This window comes from Dermacentor andersoni, chromosome 2 (assembly GCF_023375885.2).
Source record: "Dermacentor andersoni chromosome 2, qqDerAnde1_hic_scaffold, whole genome shotgun sequence".
Taxonomy (NCBI): Eukaryota; Metazoa; Arthropoda; class Arachnida; order Ixodida; family Ixodidae; genus Dermacentor; species Dermacentor andersoni.
In genome coordinates, this window is record NC_092815.1 from 233,299,025 (window position 1) to 233,318,902 (window position 19,878).

At 46.8% G+C, this 19,878-nt stretch overlaps 1 protein-coding gene and 1 pseudogene across 4 annotated transcripts in view; one reads left to right on the forward strand and one right to left on the reverse strand.

The window, feature by feature from the left end:
• LOC126539943 (ATP-dependent translocase ABCB1-like) overlaps positions 1 to 19,878 on the forward strand; it is a 139,659-nt gene that overhangs the window by 83,839 nt on the left and 35,942 nt on the right. For all 4 annotated transcript variants that reach the window (XM_055075738.1, XM_050186762.2, XM_050186766.2 and 1 more), the window contains one exon: positions 17,822 to 17,947. In XM_055075738.1, coding sequence (XP_054931713.1) covers positions 17,822 to 17,947 — 126 coding nt within the window. The remainder of the gene's footprint in view (positions 1 to 17,821; positions 17,948 to 19,878) is intronic.
• On the reverse strand, positions 1,192 to 3,936 carry LOC140216225 (uncharacterized; annotated as a pseudogene).

The following is a 19,878-nucleotide window of genomic DNA, read 5'->3' on the forward strand; positions in this document are numbered from 1 at the left end:
TTCAATTTTTTAAAACATTCGGTTGTATTAAAGTATGACTGCCTCCAAATCCGGCGCTAAACAACTGCTCCCAAGGTTGAAATTTAAAAAAAATGTAATTACTGTGTCTTCAAGTACGCAGTAGCTTACTTGCCAGAAAACATTTCCGCTTGCAATGCAACCGAAAAGAAGGACAAGGCACTTACGTGGCCGTCTTATATAGCTATACAGAGCTACTTATCAGTGACATCACACACACAGGCACGTGTGTTTTATCTCAGATACAACAATTCAAGACCTCAGTGACGTCAGAGTGCCGCTGCACGCTCTATCTAAGGGGTGATGACACAACACTCCCCTGTAGACCCTGTACAGGGACGCCTTCCCCTTCCTCGAAGTCCCTCCACGCACCTCGTCGCTGATTTACCGACTGCTTTGTTCGCTTAAGCTTTTCTTTCATCCTTTGCTTGATATCCAGATGGAGAAGGCTCAACCTTGTCCTAGGTTTCCACGATAAGAATAACTGTGCCGGTGCGTCTTCAGTAACCCCCGTTGGTGTGTTCCTATAATTGAATAGGAACTGGTCGATCCAGTGCTGGAGAGACTGTATCTGCCCATTTATGTGTTCGTCCATGACCTGCTTAAAAAGATTTAAGTCTGTACACAACGCTCCAAGCTGCCATTCGATGCCAGGTGATAAGGAGGCAATTTAATGAGCCGAATGCCATTCCGTCTCATGAATGTCGAGAAAAGTGCTGATATAAACTGCGGGCCATTGTCTGTTACCACTTCATTCCGCAGCGCGTGCGCGACAAATAGTGTGCGCAGTTTGTCTTGTCTTTTCGCTACTAGTTGACTTTATGACAAACACTTCACCCACTTTGAAAAGAGCTAACTAGCACTAGAAACCAATGCTGGTCACGATGAGCAAAATATAAGTGCACACGCCCCCACCGGCGCCTAGACGCTCCCCGTGACACTACAGCAACTTTGGGTGCCGCATTTTGGGTCAACTGGCATGTGACACATTCCTTCACTGTTTGTTGAACGCCTTGCGTGATGCGCGGCAACCACACGTGGCCTCTAGACAGCATTTTCACGCGTGCCATTCTGCGAACAGACGTTGGCACTATCACTAGATTTTCCCACGTCACGCGTTCTCTGTCAACAGAAGGCTCACTTCGTCGCACAAAATAAGGCGCCAAAGCGTTATCAGACACTTTTGAAGGCCAGCCGACCTGCGTGTAAAACAACACCTTTGATAACAGCTTGTCTTTGCTTGTTTCCCCTCTAATGACTTCCGCCTAGAGTGGCAGCTCGTTCAGCATAGAAATATCTATGTACGCGTCACACACGTCGTCTGTGTACACGTCACCTGTGTTCTGAAGCGGCAGGCGTGAAAGTGCGTCAGCGTTGCCGATATTCCGTGATTTGCGATAAACCCATTTGTAGTGATAAGCAGCAATCTGTAAGGCCCAACGCTGCACGCGTGCCGCCGACATAGCAGGAATCGGCTTACCGTGTCCTAATAGCCCCACTAAGGGTTGATGGGCGGAGTAGATACCAAATTTCCGCCCGAGAAGGTACTTTTGAAACTTCTGTAGCCCGTACACGACAGCCAGGGCTTCTTTTTCGATATGGCTGTACGCCTGCTCCGTCTTGGACGCAAAAGCGATTGGTATTTCTTCAGACCCTGCCTTGTGAAAAAGGAGTGCGCCTAAACCATACGAAGACGCGTCGCAGACCAGCCCTAGCTTCTTGGAAGGGTAATAGTAGGTGAGTACGGACGCACTCAGCAGCCAGCCCTTGGATGCTTTGAAGGTTTTTTTCTGAGGAAGCCGTCCATTTCCACTTAACATTTTCAGCTAGCAAGTCATATAATGGTTTAAGCTGTGCTGACAAGTTCGGCACGAATTTCCTATGGAAATTTAGCAAGCCTAAGTAGGCGCGTAGTTCTTTCTTGTTTTTTGGCGTTAGTGCTTCTTTGATAGAGCGCACTTTGTCTTCTGAAGGACGGATTCCTCTGTCATCAATCACGTGACCCAAATAGGTCACAGCCTTCTAAAAAAAAAACTTGCATTTCTCCTTCCGCAATTCCACACCCCGTTCCTTGAACCATCTCAGCACAGCTTCGACCTTATTATAGCATTCTTCCATTGTTTCTGCTGCTGTTAACACATCATCAAGATAACATGACACGCTGTCTAAACCTTTTAACATGCCATCCATGACGGCTTGGAAAATAGACGGAGCACTTGTTATTCCGTACGGCATACGAGCGTATCGAAAAAGGCTTGGGTGGGTGTTCACAGTGACCAAAGGTTGCGAATCAGGGTGCCGCTGTAACTGTTGGTACGCTGTAGAAAGGTCAAGGACAGTAAAACATTTGCATCCATGCAGTGCGACAAAAATATCTTCCAACGTTAGGAAATGGTAATAATCGCTTCTCAGACAAGGGTTTACAGTCACTTTGTAGTCTCCGCATATGCGAACTTTGTGGTTATTTTTGGGTACGACTACTAGGGGCGTAGCCCTATCACTTTGGGGTACAGGCACCAGTACTCCCGATTCCACTAGTGAATGTAATTACTGTGCTACGGCGTCCTTGACTGCAAATGACACAGGTCCATGCTTACAGAAGACACGTGTACGGCTGTCTTTTAGCACTAGGTTCACCGATGTGTCAGCTATCAGTCCTAGTGCCGGCTCAAACAGTTTCGAAAATTTTTCGATGACTGCGGCTGATTTATAAAGACCGATATTACACACGCTCGTCCAATCCAGCTTCAAAGCCTCTAGTCAATTACGGCCCAACAACAAAGTGTCACAAATTTGTGGTGTTTCGACCACAATAAAGGCAATTAAGGCCGCGGTTTGGCTATAGTGCTCTACGCGCACCGTCAACTTGCCTGTAATTGCCAGCGGGACACCTCCGTACGTTTTTAGCCGTAACCTACAACTTTCTAGAGGTACGTCAGACCAATATTGCCGGTACATCTGTTCTGGTACGATAGACACAGATGCTCCTGTGTCAACTTGCATTTTGACACACCTACCTGCTACCCTAACTTTCACAATATTGCTACCGTCATTACGCTTACATGAAAACATATGGCTCAGCAAAATATCGTTCTCACCACTTATACTGTCCGAGTCACCGGAGCCTTCTAAACCAGTGCTCTCTTCAAGGGCGTGTACCGAACGTGGCGTCGTTCTGCAGACCCTTGCCAGGTGCCCCACCTTTTTGCAGGCACGGCATCGATATTAGCGAAAGGGGCAGGCTGCGGCGGTATGCGTTGATCCGCAACGGAAACAGTCAGTTGATTCGGCTTGCCGCTCCGTGTTCTTGCTCGCTGCCCTTCTAGTCCATGCGGTGGCCTCGGGTTTTCTTTGTTGGGGTTGCTAGACAAGGTTCACCTCACTGAGGTCTTTAGGGTGAATCTTCCTTGTTTCGGTGCGAGCGAGTTCCCCGCTTTTGGCAAGGTCATAAGCAGCTTGGAACGTCAGGGCACTCTTCTTGAGGAGCTCGGCTTGTGCTGTTCCGTTTCTCAGTCCGGCCACGAACCGATCCCGCAAAGCGTCATCCAGGAATTGCCCGAACTCACAGGATGCAGCCAACCTTTTCAGTTCTAATGCAAATGTAGCAGCTGGTTCGTTTTCTTGCTGCGACCGACGGTTCAACCGGAATCTTTCCGCTATCACCAAGGGTTTCGCTGAATAGTGCCCTTTGAGAGCCCTGACCAGTTCGTCGTATGTTTTGGCTTCGGGCTTCATTGAGGCCAAAAAATTCTGCAACATGCGGTAAGGCTGTTTTCCAATGGAGGTCACATAAGCGGATACCTTCAAGTCGTCACCGACCTGGGTGGCACGGATGTAGTGTTCAAAGCGTTCCACATTAGATTCGAAGCCTTCGTCTCCCCCCTCCGTGAACGGCTCGAAGTGACCGAAGGAAGCCATGCTGTGGTAGTCCGCCTGCTGTGGTAGTCCGCCTGCTGTGGTAGTCCGCCTGCTGTGGCAGTCCGCCTGCTGTTCCCAACTTGCTGGAGCCGCAACCAGCGCTTCAGCCGTGGCCCGGCTATCGTACGCTATGAGAATTCCATCCTCGTCGCCACTGTTACGTCTTCAAGTACGCAGTAGCCTACTTGCCAGAATACATCTGTATTGCCATTTCCAATACAACGGAAAAGAACCACAAGGCACTTACGTGGCCGTCTTGTAATAGCTATACAGAGCTACTAATAGGTAACATCACAGACACGCATACAGGCACGTTGTTCTATCTCAGATACAACAATTCAAGACCTCAGTGACGTCAGAGGGCCACTACACGTTCTAAGGGGTGATGACACAACAGTAATTACCGATTTTTCGTACGTATTCTATTTATAGACAAATTACTACCGACAAAGTATGTTTGCCTCCCCGAAGAACTTGCCTTAAATGTTGTGCACGCCTGTAAACCTATTACAGAAATCTGTATGGTCTAAATCCAAACACGCAGTTGTGTTGACAATGTATGTCTCATCGACTCATCACTTATTGTATATATTTAGTGGTTGAATGGCGGATTTTTTATATGTAATTCTTCTCAATGTTGTGGTGGATGACATTTTCCATTCAGGGAAACTTTTGCACCATACTCAAACCTGCCGCGCGGTGTTATGGCGACTATACAGCGCTCTGTCTCAGAGCATGACAGGGTAGTTGTGGCTGCCGGCCGCAGGGGCTAAGCTTCGGCAGTGGCGAAATGCAAGAACTCTAGTCTGCCGAGCATTACTTCCGCGTAAAAAGAAAGCCGCAGTTTCGCCCGAAAGGCGAAGCATCGATTGTGATAGCAAATTATTGGGCAGTCGTACGAAGTAAGGATAGTAGCTAGCTTTATCGGCCATGTACACTTGTAAACGCAGGCATACCAACTAAATTAGCAAGCGTCGTGTAACGCATACACATTTTCACTCGATGACCGCGGAAACTCGGTGTCAACGCACTGCAGTGTGGAAACGCGGAAGCAGCGGCGAGCTAGTTGATCTTCGTGTAGCCACTCGCATCAACGCAAAGTACGCCGCGAAAAGACAGCGCAGACTCTGCACGTGTGGCAGATAGCTTTAGACATACAGCGGCCCGGCGAGGCACGCGCAGGCCCCCGAGCCATCCTGGGGTGTTCATATAATTATAAATAATATATTTATATATGATATATAAATGCGCCTGGGGTGTTCGTGTAATTGCTTTCGCAATAAAAAAATTTGGAGCCCTGCACATGTCTCTCTCATAGCCAAACAGTTGCTTTTAAGCGGTAAGCCCCATTTTCCAGTCCGTCCAGCCATCCGCTTATATTACCCTCCTGCTTCAAGTAGTCTTGTTTTGGATACTCAGCTTGACGTCTTGAAATAAAATTTTTAATGGGGGTTTCAAAGTCACCGTTAATGTTGCAACGGGACTCCGGCGTCTTGAATGGGTGCCAAGCGGTACACGATACATCCAAATCCCAGCCGTTCCAAGAAACAAATCATGCCCTTGACCCACTGCTTACTGTTCTCTTCCTCTTCTTTCGCTTGAATCTTTCTTCGTTACCGTTACACTCGCCGCTCCCTCTCCCCTCGAGTTCACGCAGGAGAAAGAGCAGTTCAGTACAGGTTTCACGAGGGGCGTAAAGCTTCATCTGGGTGGCAGGAGTAGGAAAAATGCGTTTTCGATGGTTGTCATCAAGTTCGGGTATTGAGGCTAAACGAAACGTCACAGGACCCCGAGCTTCCACAGCATGGAAAGGGCCAGAAAACCGCGATAAGAGTTTTTCGCAGCGCCGAGGAAAACGCAGTGCCCGTCGAACCATGACTAAATCGCCCGGTTGGAAAGAGCAAGCAGGACTTTGCTGAGAAGAGGTATTCAACTGCGCTTGGTGGTGCAGTATTGCTAGCCGAGCTCGGAGGCGAGCCTGGCGCAGGGTTTCGCTGGAGTCCAATTTTGCGGGGCATTCTCGCAGAAACATGTCCAAGCCAAAAATGTGTTCTTGCAGTAAGCTTGGCGCCCTCCCATAGATCAGCTGCAATGGCATGGCGCGAGTAACTTCCTGTTGGAACGTGTTTCGAGCGGAAACTGCAGCCGCGACGTAGTCATCCCAGTCGTCGTGTGTGGGACAGACGCAGGAAGAAATGGTCTTTTACGGTGCAGTTGGTGCGCTCGACTTGTTCATTTGTTTATGCATGTTGAGGGGACGCTGTAGCGTGTCGTATTTCATGTTTAGGCAAACTTTTGAAGGCCCGCGGCATAAATGCCATGCCACAGTCGAAAATCAGCAACTTCGGCGTGCCATGTCGGAATATCAGGCACTCGTTAGTAAAGGTCATGGCATAAGCGGCTGCACAATCAGGGACGGCTCGAACTTCTACCCACTTAGTCAGGTAGCCCACGGCCACAATGAGAAATTTGTTGCCATACTTGGTGCGAGGAAACGGGCACATGTGATCAATGCCCACGGTATTGAACTGTTCGCTAGGAGGGGCAAGGGCACAAGTTGTGGGTGTGTGACGACTTTACGAGCTTGACCAATTGCGCACGTACATGTAGACATCGGCGCGCATGCCAGACTACCAAAACATTTCCTTAACGCTAGCCAGAGTTTTTTGCTGATCCAGATGGCCAGCAGAGAGGGTGTCGTGACACATGAAAAGTATGAATGGTCGCATGGCCACAGGCACCACAGACAGGTACGATTCACTTCTTGTACGTTGATAATCAAGGATGTAATATCGGACTGTATAAGCTGATAAAAGCATCTCGAGGCAGTGTTTAGATGTAATGGTATCAGAGGGGCACCGGCCGATGCCGCAGATTTCGGTGTCTTTTGGTTGTGCAGCTCGAAGATCGAGTAGTGCCAATGTCGGCGCAGAGTAGTTATATCGACAGGGTTACATGAAAGGTAGTCGGCATCTTGGTGACAGGAACCACTACGATGAACAACCGTGAAGCTGCAGTCTTGAAGTTTGAGTGCCCACGGGGCACGTTTGTCATTTAGGTCTTTTTTTTTTTTTTGTTTGGAGCCAGCGCAGTGCAACGTTGTCAGTAACAAGAATAAAATGCGTGCCATAGACATAAGGCAGAACTTGTCAGTGGCCCAGACTACCGCGAAGCACTTCAGTTCTGAAGCGTGGCACCGACGTTTTCGTTCACTGAGGCGGTGACTGGCATAGGTCGTTCCCTTCGGAGTTGGATTGTAGAATAACCGCCCCAAAGCCAAGACCACTGGCGTCAGTGTGGATGATGCTAGCGACGTCTCTTGATAGTGTGCGAGTGTCGTTGGAGCTGTCAGGACCGCGATAATGCCCTGGAATGCTTATTCTAGGTAGGGGCCCCAATGCCACTCCTGAGTTTTCTTCAAAAGTTCATTGAAGGACGCAGCGCGTGCGGCGAAGCCAGGAATGAAACAGCGGGAGTAGGAGCGAAGCCCAAAAAGTCTTTACTTGTTTGTTCGTTGTAGGAGGTGGAATGCTTGCAAAAAGATTGTAGCTTCGAAGGATCAGAGCTTACGTCAAGGGCACTGACAACATGACACAAGAAGGTAAATTCTGAATAGCCAAAGAAACCCTTTGAAAGCATTATGCGGAGCTCACCATCACCTACAGCGCGTAAGACGAGCTGCAAACGTCGGTGGTGTTAGGAAAACGTGGAAGCGTAAACGATGATGTCATCCAAATACACCAACGCCATCCACCACTTAGAGTGTCAAAGGACCCGGTCCATCATTCGTTGGAACGTTGTAGGTGCATGAGAGAGCCCAAAAAGAAGGCCGTTAAGTGGTACAGGCAGTCCGGGGTGATAAAAGCAGTCTTCGCGCGTCGCTCTCGTCGAGCCAGACCTCCTAGCAGCCGCAGAGGAGGTCGAGTGTAGTGAGAAGTTTGCCCCATGAAGCCGATCTTAGGCGTTATCGGAAATGCTGTTTAGGTGGCGATAGTCTACGCAAAATCGCGTAGTGCCGTCTTTATTTCTCACGAGAAGAACTGGGGACGACCATGGACTTAACGAGCGAGGTATGATGCCAAGCTGTAACACATATTCCACTTGTAATTTCAGCGCATTCAGGAGCAGGAACACGACGAGGGTTGTGTCGAACCGGTGCATGGGAGCCAGTGTTGATTTTTTGACGAACAAGAGTAGTACAGCCAAGCTCGGTAATAATGCCAAGCAGCTTCGAAATTTCACCAGCAATGCTTGGATATCAGGCTTCACAGATGATGTTATGTTTGGGCCAAAATGGAATACATTCCACTCAATGGAGTCATCGCCACTCTCTGGAGAAGCACAGCGTTGCACTGTTGTGAGGATGGAGCAGGGCTGAAGGGCGGCCCCGGACGCTAACACAGTTCCAGAGTGTAGGTGCAATTGGCTGTCTGATAGGTTGAACACCAGGACAGCAAATGCAGAAGAAGAGGAGCGCACTAAGGCGCGTGGAACGGCAAATTCATTGCCCGGTCGCGAGCACATAGTGCAGTCAACAAAGATATCCACATCTAAGCGTGCGTCCATGTTGCAACGAACGGGTACCCACGCAGCAGAAAACAAGGGTATAGTCACGGTCAGGGGCGTAGCCAGGGGGGGGGGGCTTATGGGGCTTCAGCCCCCCCCCCCCGAAATTTTTTCGTGCTGTCCATGCACCGCCGACCAAAGCAACCCCCGGCGCCGAAAATCATTCTGGATTTTGTCTAGAACGTTTTTTTCACGCTCGAAAAGACATTTCACCGCGAAAATTGAGAATTTGGGCTGGATTTCGAGGCAATACCCATGCAGTGGGAGTCACATAACGCAAGCAGCCCCATCCGAGTACAACGTTTCAAGGGCATTTTGATGGTGAACGGGCTCGCCGCGGTATCTACACTCTATCGTGGAATCTACGGAGCGCGTGGATGTCAATTCCGGAGCTTTATGGGTATAAAGTTCTCATAAACTTTTCATGTGAAAGGTGCATTGACATTTCCAAACAGGTGCTTCCGATTTTCAATTGTGGAACTTTGTGGGTTTAATGTTCGTATAAATATTTGACGCCAAAGGTGCATTGACTTTTCCAAAGTCTTACATCGGAACATACAAGACAAGCTAAATCAACACACTATCAGAGAAGTTGACAAAGCTCGCAGCGAGGTCCGATGAGACTAAGCGTTGTGGTGGTTCATTCGTGCCGTTATGTCACATAAAAACAATATCAACATTTTTTTTCACCAGCGCCAAAGCATCCATGTGTAGACACTAAAGCCAGCCAAGGTACCTACGTTATTTATTTATTTTTTCTACTTTGACCTTCATTTGCGAGGACACATTGAGCTTCTTCATTTTTTTTTTTTTTTGTTCTCGCTATCCTACTCGCGGGCTGCCAGAGCCAGCAAGAGCGCATGCATTTTTCTTGTGTTACCCTGACCACCACGGGGGCGTACTTCGGTGTGGGTTCGGTTTTCTCTGGCCGAGTGCATTTTCTCCTGGCAGAGTTTTGGACGCTTTCTAGCTAGCAGACGAGAAAACGAAACAATGGTCGCTGCCGCCATCACTGTGGAGACTCGACGGATTGCATCGCGTTCGCTTGAATGCAACTTCTCCAGAAAGTCTTGTCTCGCCAGTGTAGGATACCGAGCAGTATGCGCATGGTTCTTGGTAGACCAAAAGTCTCGCGTTCTCTTCGATATTCTTTTGGTAGCCACATTATGTACCCAAGGTAGGCATTCGATTGTGAAGAACATACTTTCCTTTGCGTTTTTTTTTTTCATTTCGGTGTCCCCGCCCCACAAAAGGAAAAAAAAACATTGTTGCGGCGCAGCGAATTGTCGCATGGTGAAAGTTCGATTTGGTCACTTCTTTTGCGGAAAGTAATGGGCCATGGGACGCTTCAGTTGCCCGATACTCTTATTATATCATCAATTATATGGACACTCCAGCGCATTCCTGTCATCGCCATCGCCCTCATGTTTCGTATAAAGTCCAAAGGCGATAACATCGTGACCGCGCTCCGCCTGCTGTATGTGCCAGTGAAAGCGTGGAGAGGGGGGGGGATGGCTGAGCCGACGATGGTGGCTCAGTCTTGTGTGCGCAAGGGAGAAAAGTGAGTAGCAAGCGCGCCGCCTTCCGTCGCGTGCGATACACCGGGGTGAGTGGATGGAATCAGGGCGAGATCTAGGGTTCTGTGAACCTGTGATTGCACAACATGTTTATTTGCCTTGTTTGACGCATCATATACCGTGACTTTTTCTCAGATACGTAGATTTATTGGAGACTAATGCGTATGTTTAAATATCTTGTTGCGAGGCAGTGAGCTTTGTTTCCAGTGGCACGTTTTTCCCCTTTATCAAGCAGTATCTTCGCATTTGTACATTCCATTGTATCTTCGCATTTCTAATGTATGAGGGCGAGCCAAATAAAAGCGAGCCTACCCACCCCGCGCAATAATGGTTCGGTTCATAATCTGCGAGGCATGCGCCTAGCACATACTCTGTACTCGATCCAACATTAAGTATTCGAGCGCCATCACAGCTTCGCCGTGGAGACTGCATCGACTGTGGTTGGGCGTTGCCGTTACCAAAGCCTATGCGTTCCGCATAGGGATGACCGACACCCCAACCTGGGACAACTGCGGCCATGAAGAATCAATTGACCATATTTTGTGCGCCTGCCTGCAGTAGTCTACAGAGGGAATGCTTTCGCCACGAACTTGACCAGCTGGACGACCAACCGCTATCGGAAAAAGTATTCTACACCATCGAAGGGACCTAACGTCACAGAAGAAGGCCGTGCAAGCGCTATTGCGCTTTTTTGCGATCTGCCGGCCCTTGCGAACGTCTTTAACTAGAACGCCTTTTGTGTGTGTGTCTCCATGTGCGCGTGTTTTCTTGTTTTTTTTTTAGCGTTTTCCTCTCTGTCATCTTTCTAACCCCTATCTCCCGCCCCCCAGCGTAGGGTAGCAAACTGGAGACTGATATCTGGGTAACCTCCCTGCCTTTCTTCTTTATTCTCTCTCTCTCTCTCTCTCATTTACAAAAGTGACACGCAGGTGTGAGGATAAATGCTCTTTAATGCTCTTATACACTGGGTTGAACATGGTTGCGTGACGTAATGGGCGCTCCAGAACTTGAGCAGCGTGGTGCCTAGAGGTTTTTGACAGCTGAAGGTGTTTCCCAAAAAGAAATTAGTCGCCGTATGGCTGCCGTGTACATTGAACATTGCATTTCATTGGCCACTGCGATGCGTTGGAGGAAACAGTTCAAAGAAGGACGTGAAAGTTGCAAAGACGATCTGAAACCGGGCGAAAGCCATCATGCAATCACTCCTAACAAAATGGCAAAGGTTGATGAGCTGATGAGACAAGAACGGAGGATAAGCATCGATGAACTGGGCGACCGTCTGAACATCAGTCACGGTTCGGTTCACGCCATAATTCATTAACATCTCGGTTATCGGCTCGTGTGTGCGCAATGGATGCCCAAGATGTTGAACCACCGCCAGAAGACGGAGAATTTCGGCGCTGCCTTGACTTATCTGATCTGGTATGACAAGGAGGGCGACGACTTCTTGTCTGCAATTGTGATCGGGGCCGAACCATGGTGCCACTATTACGGGCCTGTAAACACGACGGCAAAGCTTACAGTGGAAACATTCGAATTCACCACGCCCAAAGGAAGCAAAGGCCGTCATTTCCGCCGGAAAGGTGTTGACTTTTCTTTTCGATCGTCAGGGGCCATTACTGATATAATTTGCTAAATCTTGAGAGGCTATCAATTGTTTCCGATATTGTGAAACGCCGGATCGACTGCGTGTCGCAATCAAGAACAAACTACGTGGAAAATTGTCGAATGGGGTCATCTTATTCCACGACAATACCCGTCCCCACGTCGCTGATGTGGTTAATACAAAACTGTCAAAGTTCAAGCGGGAAACGCTGCAACATCCGCCATGCAGCTCAGACCTGTCGCCTTGCGACTTCCACATTTTGGAGCTAGCGAAAAAACAGCTCAAGGGAACCAGATTCGTGTCGGACGATGACGTGAAAGAGTCAGTTGCAGACTTTTTGAAGCAGCAACCCAAGGAGCTTTATGAGATGGGAATCGCGCGACTCGTTAGTCAATGGGACAAATGTATAGATGCTCATGGAGACTACTTTTAAAAAAAGTACCCTTTTTGTCATATATTCACATTGGCTCACTTTCATTTGACTCGCCCTCGTTTATTTTGCATAACTCCTGCTTTTTATACGTGCTCTCTTTTGCGACTACAATTTCGGTGCAATTACTCACGATACACGACCGGTGACAGCTTCTCCTGCGTAATACATTGGAACAAATGACTGCGTCATTGAGATTTTTCACTGGCCATTGCATATGTACAAGAATCTAAACAAGGATCTTGAATGACAAAGTTTCACAAACATATTTGTCCTCAACATGTGCATTTCATGGCCTTTACATTTTCCATTTCAGCGGAATGCACTGCTTTGCTGGTTTCGAATTCATGTAGTTCTAAAGATCGTGTGATATTTTCTTTACTTATTCAACAGACAAAAACATGGAAGCGTTGATATCAGTTATGTTGGACACAATTTTTTGCACATATGAGCACATTCTTTTATGAAAAAATACATGTTTTACTTGTGCTGACAGTGCGTAGCGTTCAAGAATTCGTTTGCAGCATATTTGGGAATGGCAATGCAGTTATAATTCATGTATTTGATCCCTAGACAAATTATTTAAGAGGAAGGGTTAGCTCGGGCACAACTCTGACGCGATCTATTCGAATACATGTAAAACGCAGAAACGCTTTTCTGAGATAACCCCTGGATCCCATTTAATGAAATTTGTTGCATTTGAGAGAGGAAGTTGAATCCTAGTGTCTGTTGAAAGCGGAATTTCGATTTAGGGCCAGAACTTTGTTACAAAATTTTGAAAAATTCGAAAGTTCACAAAAAAAAAGAAAAGAAAAATAGAAGCACGAAGTTTACGCATTATTAGCTCTGCATCAAGAACAGATATCGCGGTTCTGTAACCGGCATCCATTAGACCATTCAAAGCGGACATATTCGATATGTCAATTTGTATCTTACGTGAATTGGTTACGTTATGTACAAGGGTTCTGCAAAAGCCGTATTTCCATAATACTTATTTTTTCTTTTTTAGATTCATGTGTAACATATTTTGTCCGCTGTATACGCCAAATTTGGTGCGGTAGTCCTGGAGAAAAACGAATTCTCCTTCTACATGTATTTACATAGGAGCATCCGCCATAAAGTTTCCTTTTAAGGATGAGGCCGAGCTGCAACGTGAGCCCCCCCCGAACGAAATTTCTGGCTACGCCACTGGTCACCGTAGATGTTGCCAGGCACAGGAAGAGAAAGCGGTGGTGGTAGGCGAACATGATCATTTTGGGAGACCTTCGGTAGAAGCACGGTCGTTAGCGCACATACTCATGTATCGAGGGTGCGTACTGCATACGCTGTGCGATAAATGATTACGCAACGACGAAGTGTCATTGCTCAGAAAGGAGCGAGCTCCTGCGGCGACGCGGCTGTCGAACTTAAACGCACAGCGCTCGCACGAGGACAACACTGATGTGCAACTGCGTTGGCTGCCACATCAAGTGCCGGATCGTGAGGGAGCAATCCCATTATGCACACGGCGTGATTAAAATCCATGCGTACATCCAGTGTTGAGCACCAATAGCAGCCAAAAATTAAGGGTGCGCATAGATTTTGCGCCAAAACGAATGGGACACTGACACTTTTTCCGAAAACAGTCAGTCATCAAGTTTTTGCCCAGGGTTGGTAGACGAGTTCCGTCAGCTAGCCCGAGGCCGGCTGGAGCGACCGTAGCTGTCTTGGATGGCACTGAATAGGGAGCAAATTTGGTGTCGTGAAATGAAAAGCTGCACGGGTGTCCACTAAGGCTTCAGCGTTTTCCGGCGGCTTACCTTGCTGGACTTGCAACGTTGGCATACCTCTAAACGGGCCCACTGAGAAGGAGACGGATTGGACGACTTACGCGGTGAAGATTTCCGACGAAGGGGTACGACGCACAGGCTCGACTGTAATGGTCGATCTCGTAGCACTGATAGCAGCGCATTGTTGGAGAGCGCGGACGGTATGCGTCGGAGCGACTGGCTTGGCCTGCTGACGCTTGTTGACTTGGAAAAGGGCGGGGCACTGCAATGGAGCGTCCCACTATGTGAGCTTCCGAGGCAAGAGCTAAGGCAGCGCGAACTGCAGACGGGCGGGCGAGGCGGACGAAACATTGAACGTTGAGGGCAGTGATGACGTCCATCCTTCTGCTTGCCCTTCTCTTCCTCTTCTTTCACTTGCAGCGTTCTTCGTTACCCTTACAATATAGAAGTAAAAGGCTTCAAATAAATATTTATAATTTCTACCATCCAGGTCCCTTCTGTAAGAAACGTACATGTACATGTTCTCATGTAAGCTGCAGCAGTGGCGTGCTGGCTACGTAATCATATATTCATGAACCAGCCAGCTAAAATGCGCACTCTTCTGCTTACTGGCTGTAACGTTCTACTTCTGTGCACGAGGTCGTAGGTTCGATTACACTCAAGCAGTGGCCATATTTCGAGGGAGATGTAGTGCAGAATTGATCATGTACTTTAATTGAGGCGTACACTAAAAAAAACCAAGTAATCAAATATATTATGGAGCCCGTGACTACGGCGTCTAGTATGCAGGGTGTTCCACCTAAATTGAGCCTAACATTAAAATTTGCAGATGCTACTTAGCTGGAACGAACCAAGGTAATGTTGTTTGCATAGCTTGGAGACAGATTATTTTTTTTCATTCCTCCTAACTATATAATTACTCAGCAACTAATCAACCTTTCAAATATTATGATTAGATGAAAAGTGTAAATGAGAAAATTCTAGAGCAACATGAAAAACTCCCGATACAGCGTTCTGCTGCACAATACGTGCAATACATAAGTGTTTTTCCGAGCTCAACAAAGCCCGAAATTCACGCAAAATTGCCTCCCGACTGGCCGCTCGGGGCACTTTGCGTGTATTCGTGGGCTTCTGAGTATCTCCAAGTGACGGAAAACAACATTACTTTGGTTCTGTCCAGTTACGTGACATTTGCATATTTTTATGCGTTGCATATTGCAATCACTCAGATCAGCCCTTGGGAGCGGCCGGGCAGCCACCATTGGGGGTATGAGCCATCATAGTGGCTCATACCCCTACACTAGAGTTTTATGCGTTGCATATTGCAATCACTCAGTTCAGCCCTTGGGCGCGGCCGGGCAGCCACCATTGACCTTTAGCGCAACCACGTGACGTGACGTCACGACAGCCGGAGGAAAAGCTGGGCCCCAACTCGCGCGGTCGCGCGCGGCCGCAGCCACCACCTTTCTCCCTCTCCTCCCGCTAGGGGCGCTGCGCCGGCACGTGACGTCACGGACCGCGCAATATGCAACGCATTCTTGGCTTAACCAAGCTAAGCCTGGCCATTTTTAATGTTTGGCTGAAGTTACGTGGGATACCCTGTGAAGTCGCAATGTTGCTTTGTGGCGTTGAATCCCACGAATCAACGTTCTCTTCTAAAAACGTTCTCTTCTCGGTGGCAGGACGCAACATCGAGAAAACAACCAACTGCTTCATTGGTTGTATAGGTCGATTCGAACACACAGCAAACAGTTCACATGCTCTGGTCGTCGAGTATTAAAATAATGTCTTTTTTTTATACCAAAGCCACAGTAACCTGACAGCAATGAAGCGGTTCATATAAACGTCTATACGTGACGTCTCGTGATCGTAGTGGGTGCGCTGTTCTTATTCTTTGCAGCGGAAAAATATTGGCAGGATGTACATCCTACCAGCCAGCCGAACTCGAAGTCGTTAAAATAATTATTTAGCCTAATTAGAACCGCAACACTGCCTTAGCAGAAAAATTTCATTTTTCCTGCAACCTTGGCCCTATTTCGGCAAAATCTGTTATGTGATTTTGGTCTGGAATGAATGCTACTCTGAGTTTTACCATTCACCAGTACGTCCGGCCATGGAGCAATGATTGCACGTTGGTATTTTCTCGTGCAGCCTGGTCATAAATGACACGTCTTCACAATGAGAAGAAAGGGGGTCAACCGAGGGGCCCGATATTTATTAATCATATCATGAGAAGCCAAAAAAAAAAAGACATTAGTGGGATCTTGATGAGGGCTAGTTGGTTAATATTTAAAACTGAGGTTAAACATTTGTTTCATGTCCTGGTTTTATTCGCGCTGTTTAACCTCAGTTCTAAAAAAAGACACCAAGGACAACATAGGGGAACATTACTTGTACTTACTAATCGAATTAAAGAAATGATAAATTAATTGCTACGAAAGTGAATGAAAAAAACCTGCCACAAGTGGGAAACAATCCCACGTCCTTGTATTACGCGTGCGATGCTCTTTAATTTGTGATTTTGATCAATTCATCATTCTATCAAATTTGTCATTTTTATCAAATTTATCATTTCTTTAATTCAATTTAGTAAGTACAAGTAATTTCCCTTATGTTCTCCTTGGCGTCTTTGTTTCTTGGCTTCTCATGATACGTCTTCACAATGTCACACGCAACAGCGGTTTACCTATGTGGCAGATTATTATGCACACGTTTGGGAATCACGTTTTACACATGTGTGCAAGAACGAAATAATTATATTTAGTACCCATCTACACGCGGTGTTAAACGCTCACCTAAGGGACCGTGTATTATCAGTTACGTGTTACGTACTCAAGTATTCTAAAAACAAAGGCTCTTCGCACAAGACTGCGCTTGTAAGGCTTAACACAGCGGGTTAAACAGCATAATCACTCTGCTGCAGCAGAAACTGATGCGTAGATTGTGTTCAGGCTTCTCTTAGACACGGGTGTCTGAATAATAGTTGGCCACAAAAAATAAACACCGAGTTCCCTCAAACATACGGTTCATCATATTATTCGAAATTTCAACCTGCAGTAATTTTCGCTACCTTACACAGTGATCTGTTAAATCCGAAGCGTCATACTTTTGCAGAGTGATAAATGATATGATGATAAATGATAAATGATGGTAAATTGGGTGTTCCCGTGAAACTCGTGCCCGCTAAATTCGTAGCAAACTGTACGTGCGATTATTTATGAATCGTCGCTTCATATGCATGTTGTCCAACTTGCACTAGCAATGCGCAGATACTCAGTGAAACGTCTCTGTTGTTTTCAGCGCTGTATTCAAGCTTGTAGTGGCTGATTAACGGCGGTTAACCTTGTAGTAATTGAAAATAAGTTACGGTTGAGTCAAAATCTTCAATCCATAACTTCCCCTTCTTTCTTTTCTGCTTAGTAAGGCGTACGACCCACATTAGCGCGCTTTAGAAATAGAGATGAAACAGTGCAAACACCGAGCATGACTTGGTCATGAAGGTAAAATTTTGGGGAGTTAGACATACGACACATAGCTTCAGACAAAAGGCTTCATAAATTAAAGCAAATGATACATATCACATTTTATAAAAAATAAAGAGCACTAATGTTTGATTGTTTTAGCACACACGAACCATCAGTTTTACACTTGCAGAGCTATGCATTAAGCAGGGATCCTATTTTGTCGTTCGATTAGACTCCTGCCAGCGCCGTTAAGTTAGCGCTGTGGACAAGGCTTTCTAACGGATGTTCCAACATCAACGTGTTTTGATTCCTCACAAAACGTCACGTGCCACTTGGAAATTGTGCTCTTGAAGCACGTCTAAGTAAGCTTTCCTCTATAGCACAATGCATTACTCCTTACGTAAAACACCTTAATTTTGGCCTTCGCTACATCGAAAAAGTTATAAATAAATATTCTGCTTATATCATCGCAGGCGCTGCAGAACTTCTCGATGTCCATCGATCCCGGAGAGACGGTCGCTGTCATTGGCAGAAAGAAGTGTGGCAAAAGTACCATTGTCAACCTTCTGCAGAGGTTCTACGATGTCACTGAGGGGCAGGTGATGGAAGCTATATGTTACCCAGCTAATGTACCCGCATGTACGATCAAAAGAATGCAGTAGACCGGTCAACAAAAAAAAATAAATGACATAGGGATGTCTATTATCAAGCTACGAACTAGCTCACGTTTGTAGTTTTCCAAATTCATCAGAGAGAAAGCGCTTACCAGTATTAAAATGTCGAATGTATGATATCTTCTACGCTGAGTATGATAGTTAAACATTTAAGCACAGGATACTTAACGCATTTACTATAGTAGCGTCTTGGATACAGAAGAGCGAACTTTCGCTTCTGGATAGTTCAGTAAACAATTTCTAATGAGGATGTTAGGTTATAGCTAAAAACATTTTCATATATATTTTTTTTTTATCTACGCGACATGGTCAGACATAAAGGTGAAGAAGTTGTTGTAAATTCCGTGAATGCGGAACTGTATTCGGGAATTATAAGGTTTATGATAGCCTAAGATGTTTGCCTGGCGGGCGACCTGTGGTGTTACTCCAGCTGTTAGGTGAAAGTTATGTTGCGCCCAGTGTTCACGCACACATTAACGGCACATCCACTGAATTACACACACGCTCAACCTCCTTCGTAAAATCTGATTATTGCCCGTAGTTCTAAAAATGTTGGGAGCGCTTTCGCCGCACGCACCGCTCAAGTAGTCTTTTGCCACGGGCTACAAAAGTCCCGCAGTTTTAGGCCGGAGTTGTGGCGCACATGCACATGAGATGAATATTGGCTGCACGTAGCATTGTCTGGTCTCATAGGTTATGAAAGGAGAAGAGCGCGCTTTGTTACCTCTGAAGTATTTTTCGTCAAAACATTGTCTAAATACTACGATTAGGAATAGATCTATTCAGTTTCATGGGGCTACGGCGTCCCTCAATTACTGGACCAGTTCGTGGATGAAACACCTTGTGTGAGCGTTTGAAATCAGCCTCACATGCTATCCTGAAAACCAACTAATCAATGACAGCCATCATGGTGCGGATCTTCATAAGCCAGGCTCACCGGGTGCTGCTTCTGGTGAAGGCTCTCACGTCGAAGTCGCAAGTCTGACAAGTCTGAGTTTACCAGCGGCAGCGTGCACACACAGGACGTGACCGCCTTGCATCACTCACATTGGGCACTAGTCAGCTGTGAGAGATTTTATGGGAAATCGAGTTCCATAATTTATCTCGCTACATTTAATTTGGCAGCTTTCTTGGGGAAAGAGTGCCCATCATCCATGGGCCAAAATTACGTGAAAGTTGCGTGCGCGAATATGTAATTATGATAGCGCTAAAGTATCTACTAAGTCGCCTCTTTCCAAAGATCACCATGAGTCCGTGTTCAGTTCATTGAACGTTTGTTTGCTTAATTACTATGAATCTGGGGAGCCGGTACCAGGAAAATGAGCTGTGGCTGTGGAAGATCAAAAGTCATTGAATGAGAAACAAATGGTTACAGATTGAAGCTAATATCTGATCAGAATTTGTACATTGCGTTGTGCTCTGGCTTTGTAAAAAGTGTTGTGTGTTCATTACTGCGACAGGAAACTTGCCCATCTTCGGAAGTTACACTGCCTGTTATAAAGAAATAGCAAAGCAGATGTTCTTGTTGACGGGTTTTATTCCAATAGCAACTACGTGGACCCTCCAGGCGAATTTCTGCCGTCGCCGTCATGTTCCGTATAAATTACAAGCACGACAACATCGTCGCCGCGTGCCGTATGCTGTATGTCGAGTGAGAGCTTGCGAGGGTCAGCTGACGATCGCGGGGAAGAAGCGCGCCTAAAGCCCCTTAAACTTCCTAAAGTAGTGCCACGCTTTGAAGAATGCCGCCCCCTCCTCGCGTGCTCTGGCCGTGTGTAGTGATTATTAGGTGAAGGGAAGAGAGAAGTGCAGTGCCGTAACTGTCTCTCAAAGGAGGACACCTCAACAGCACTGCA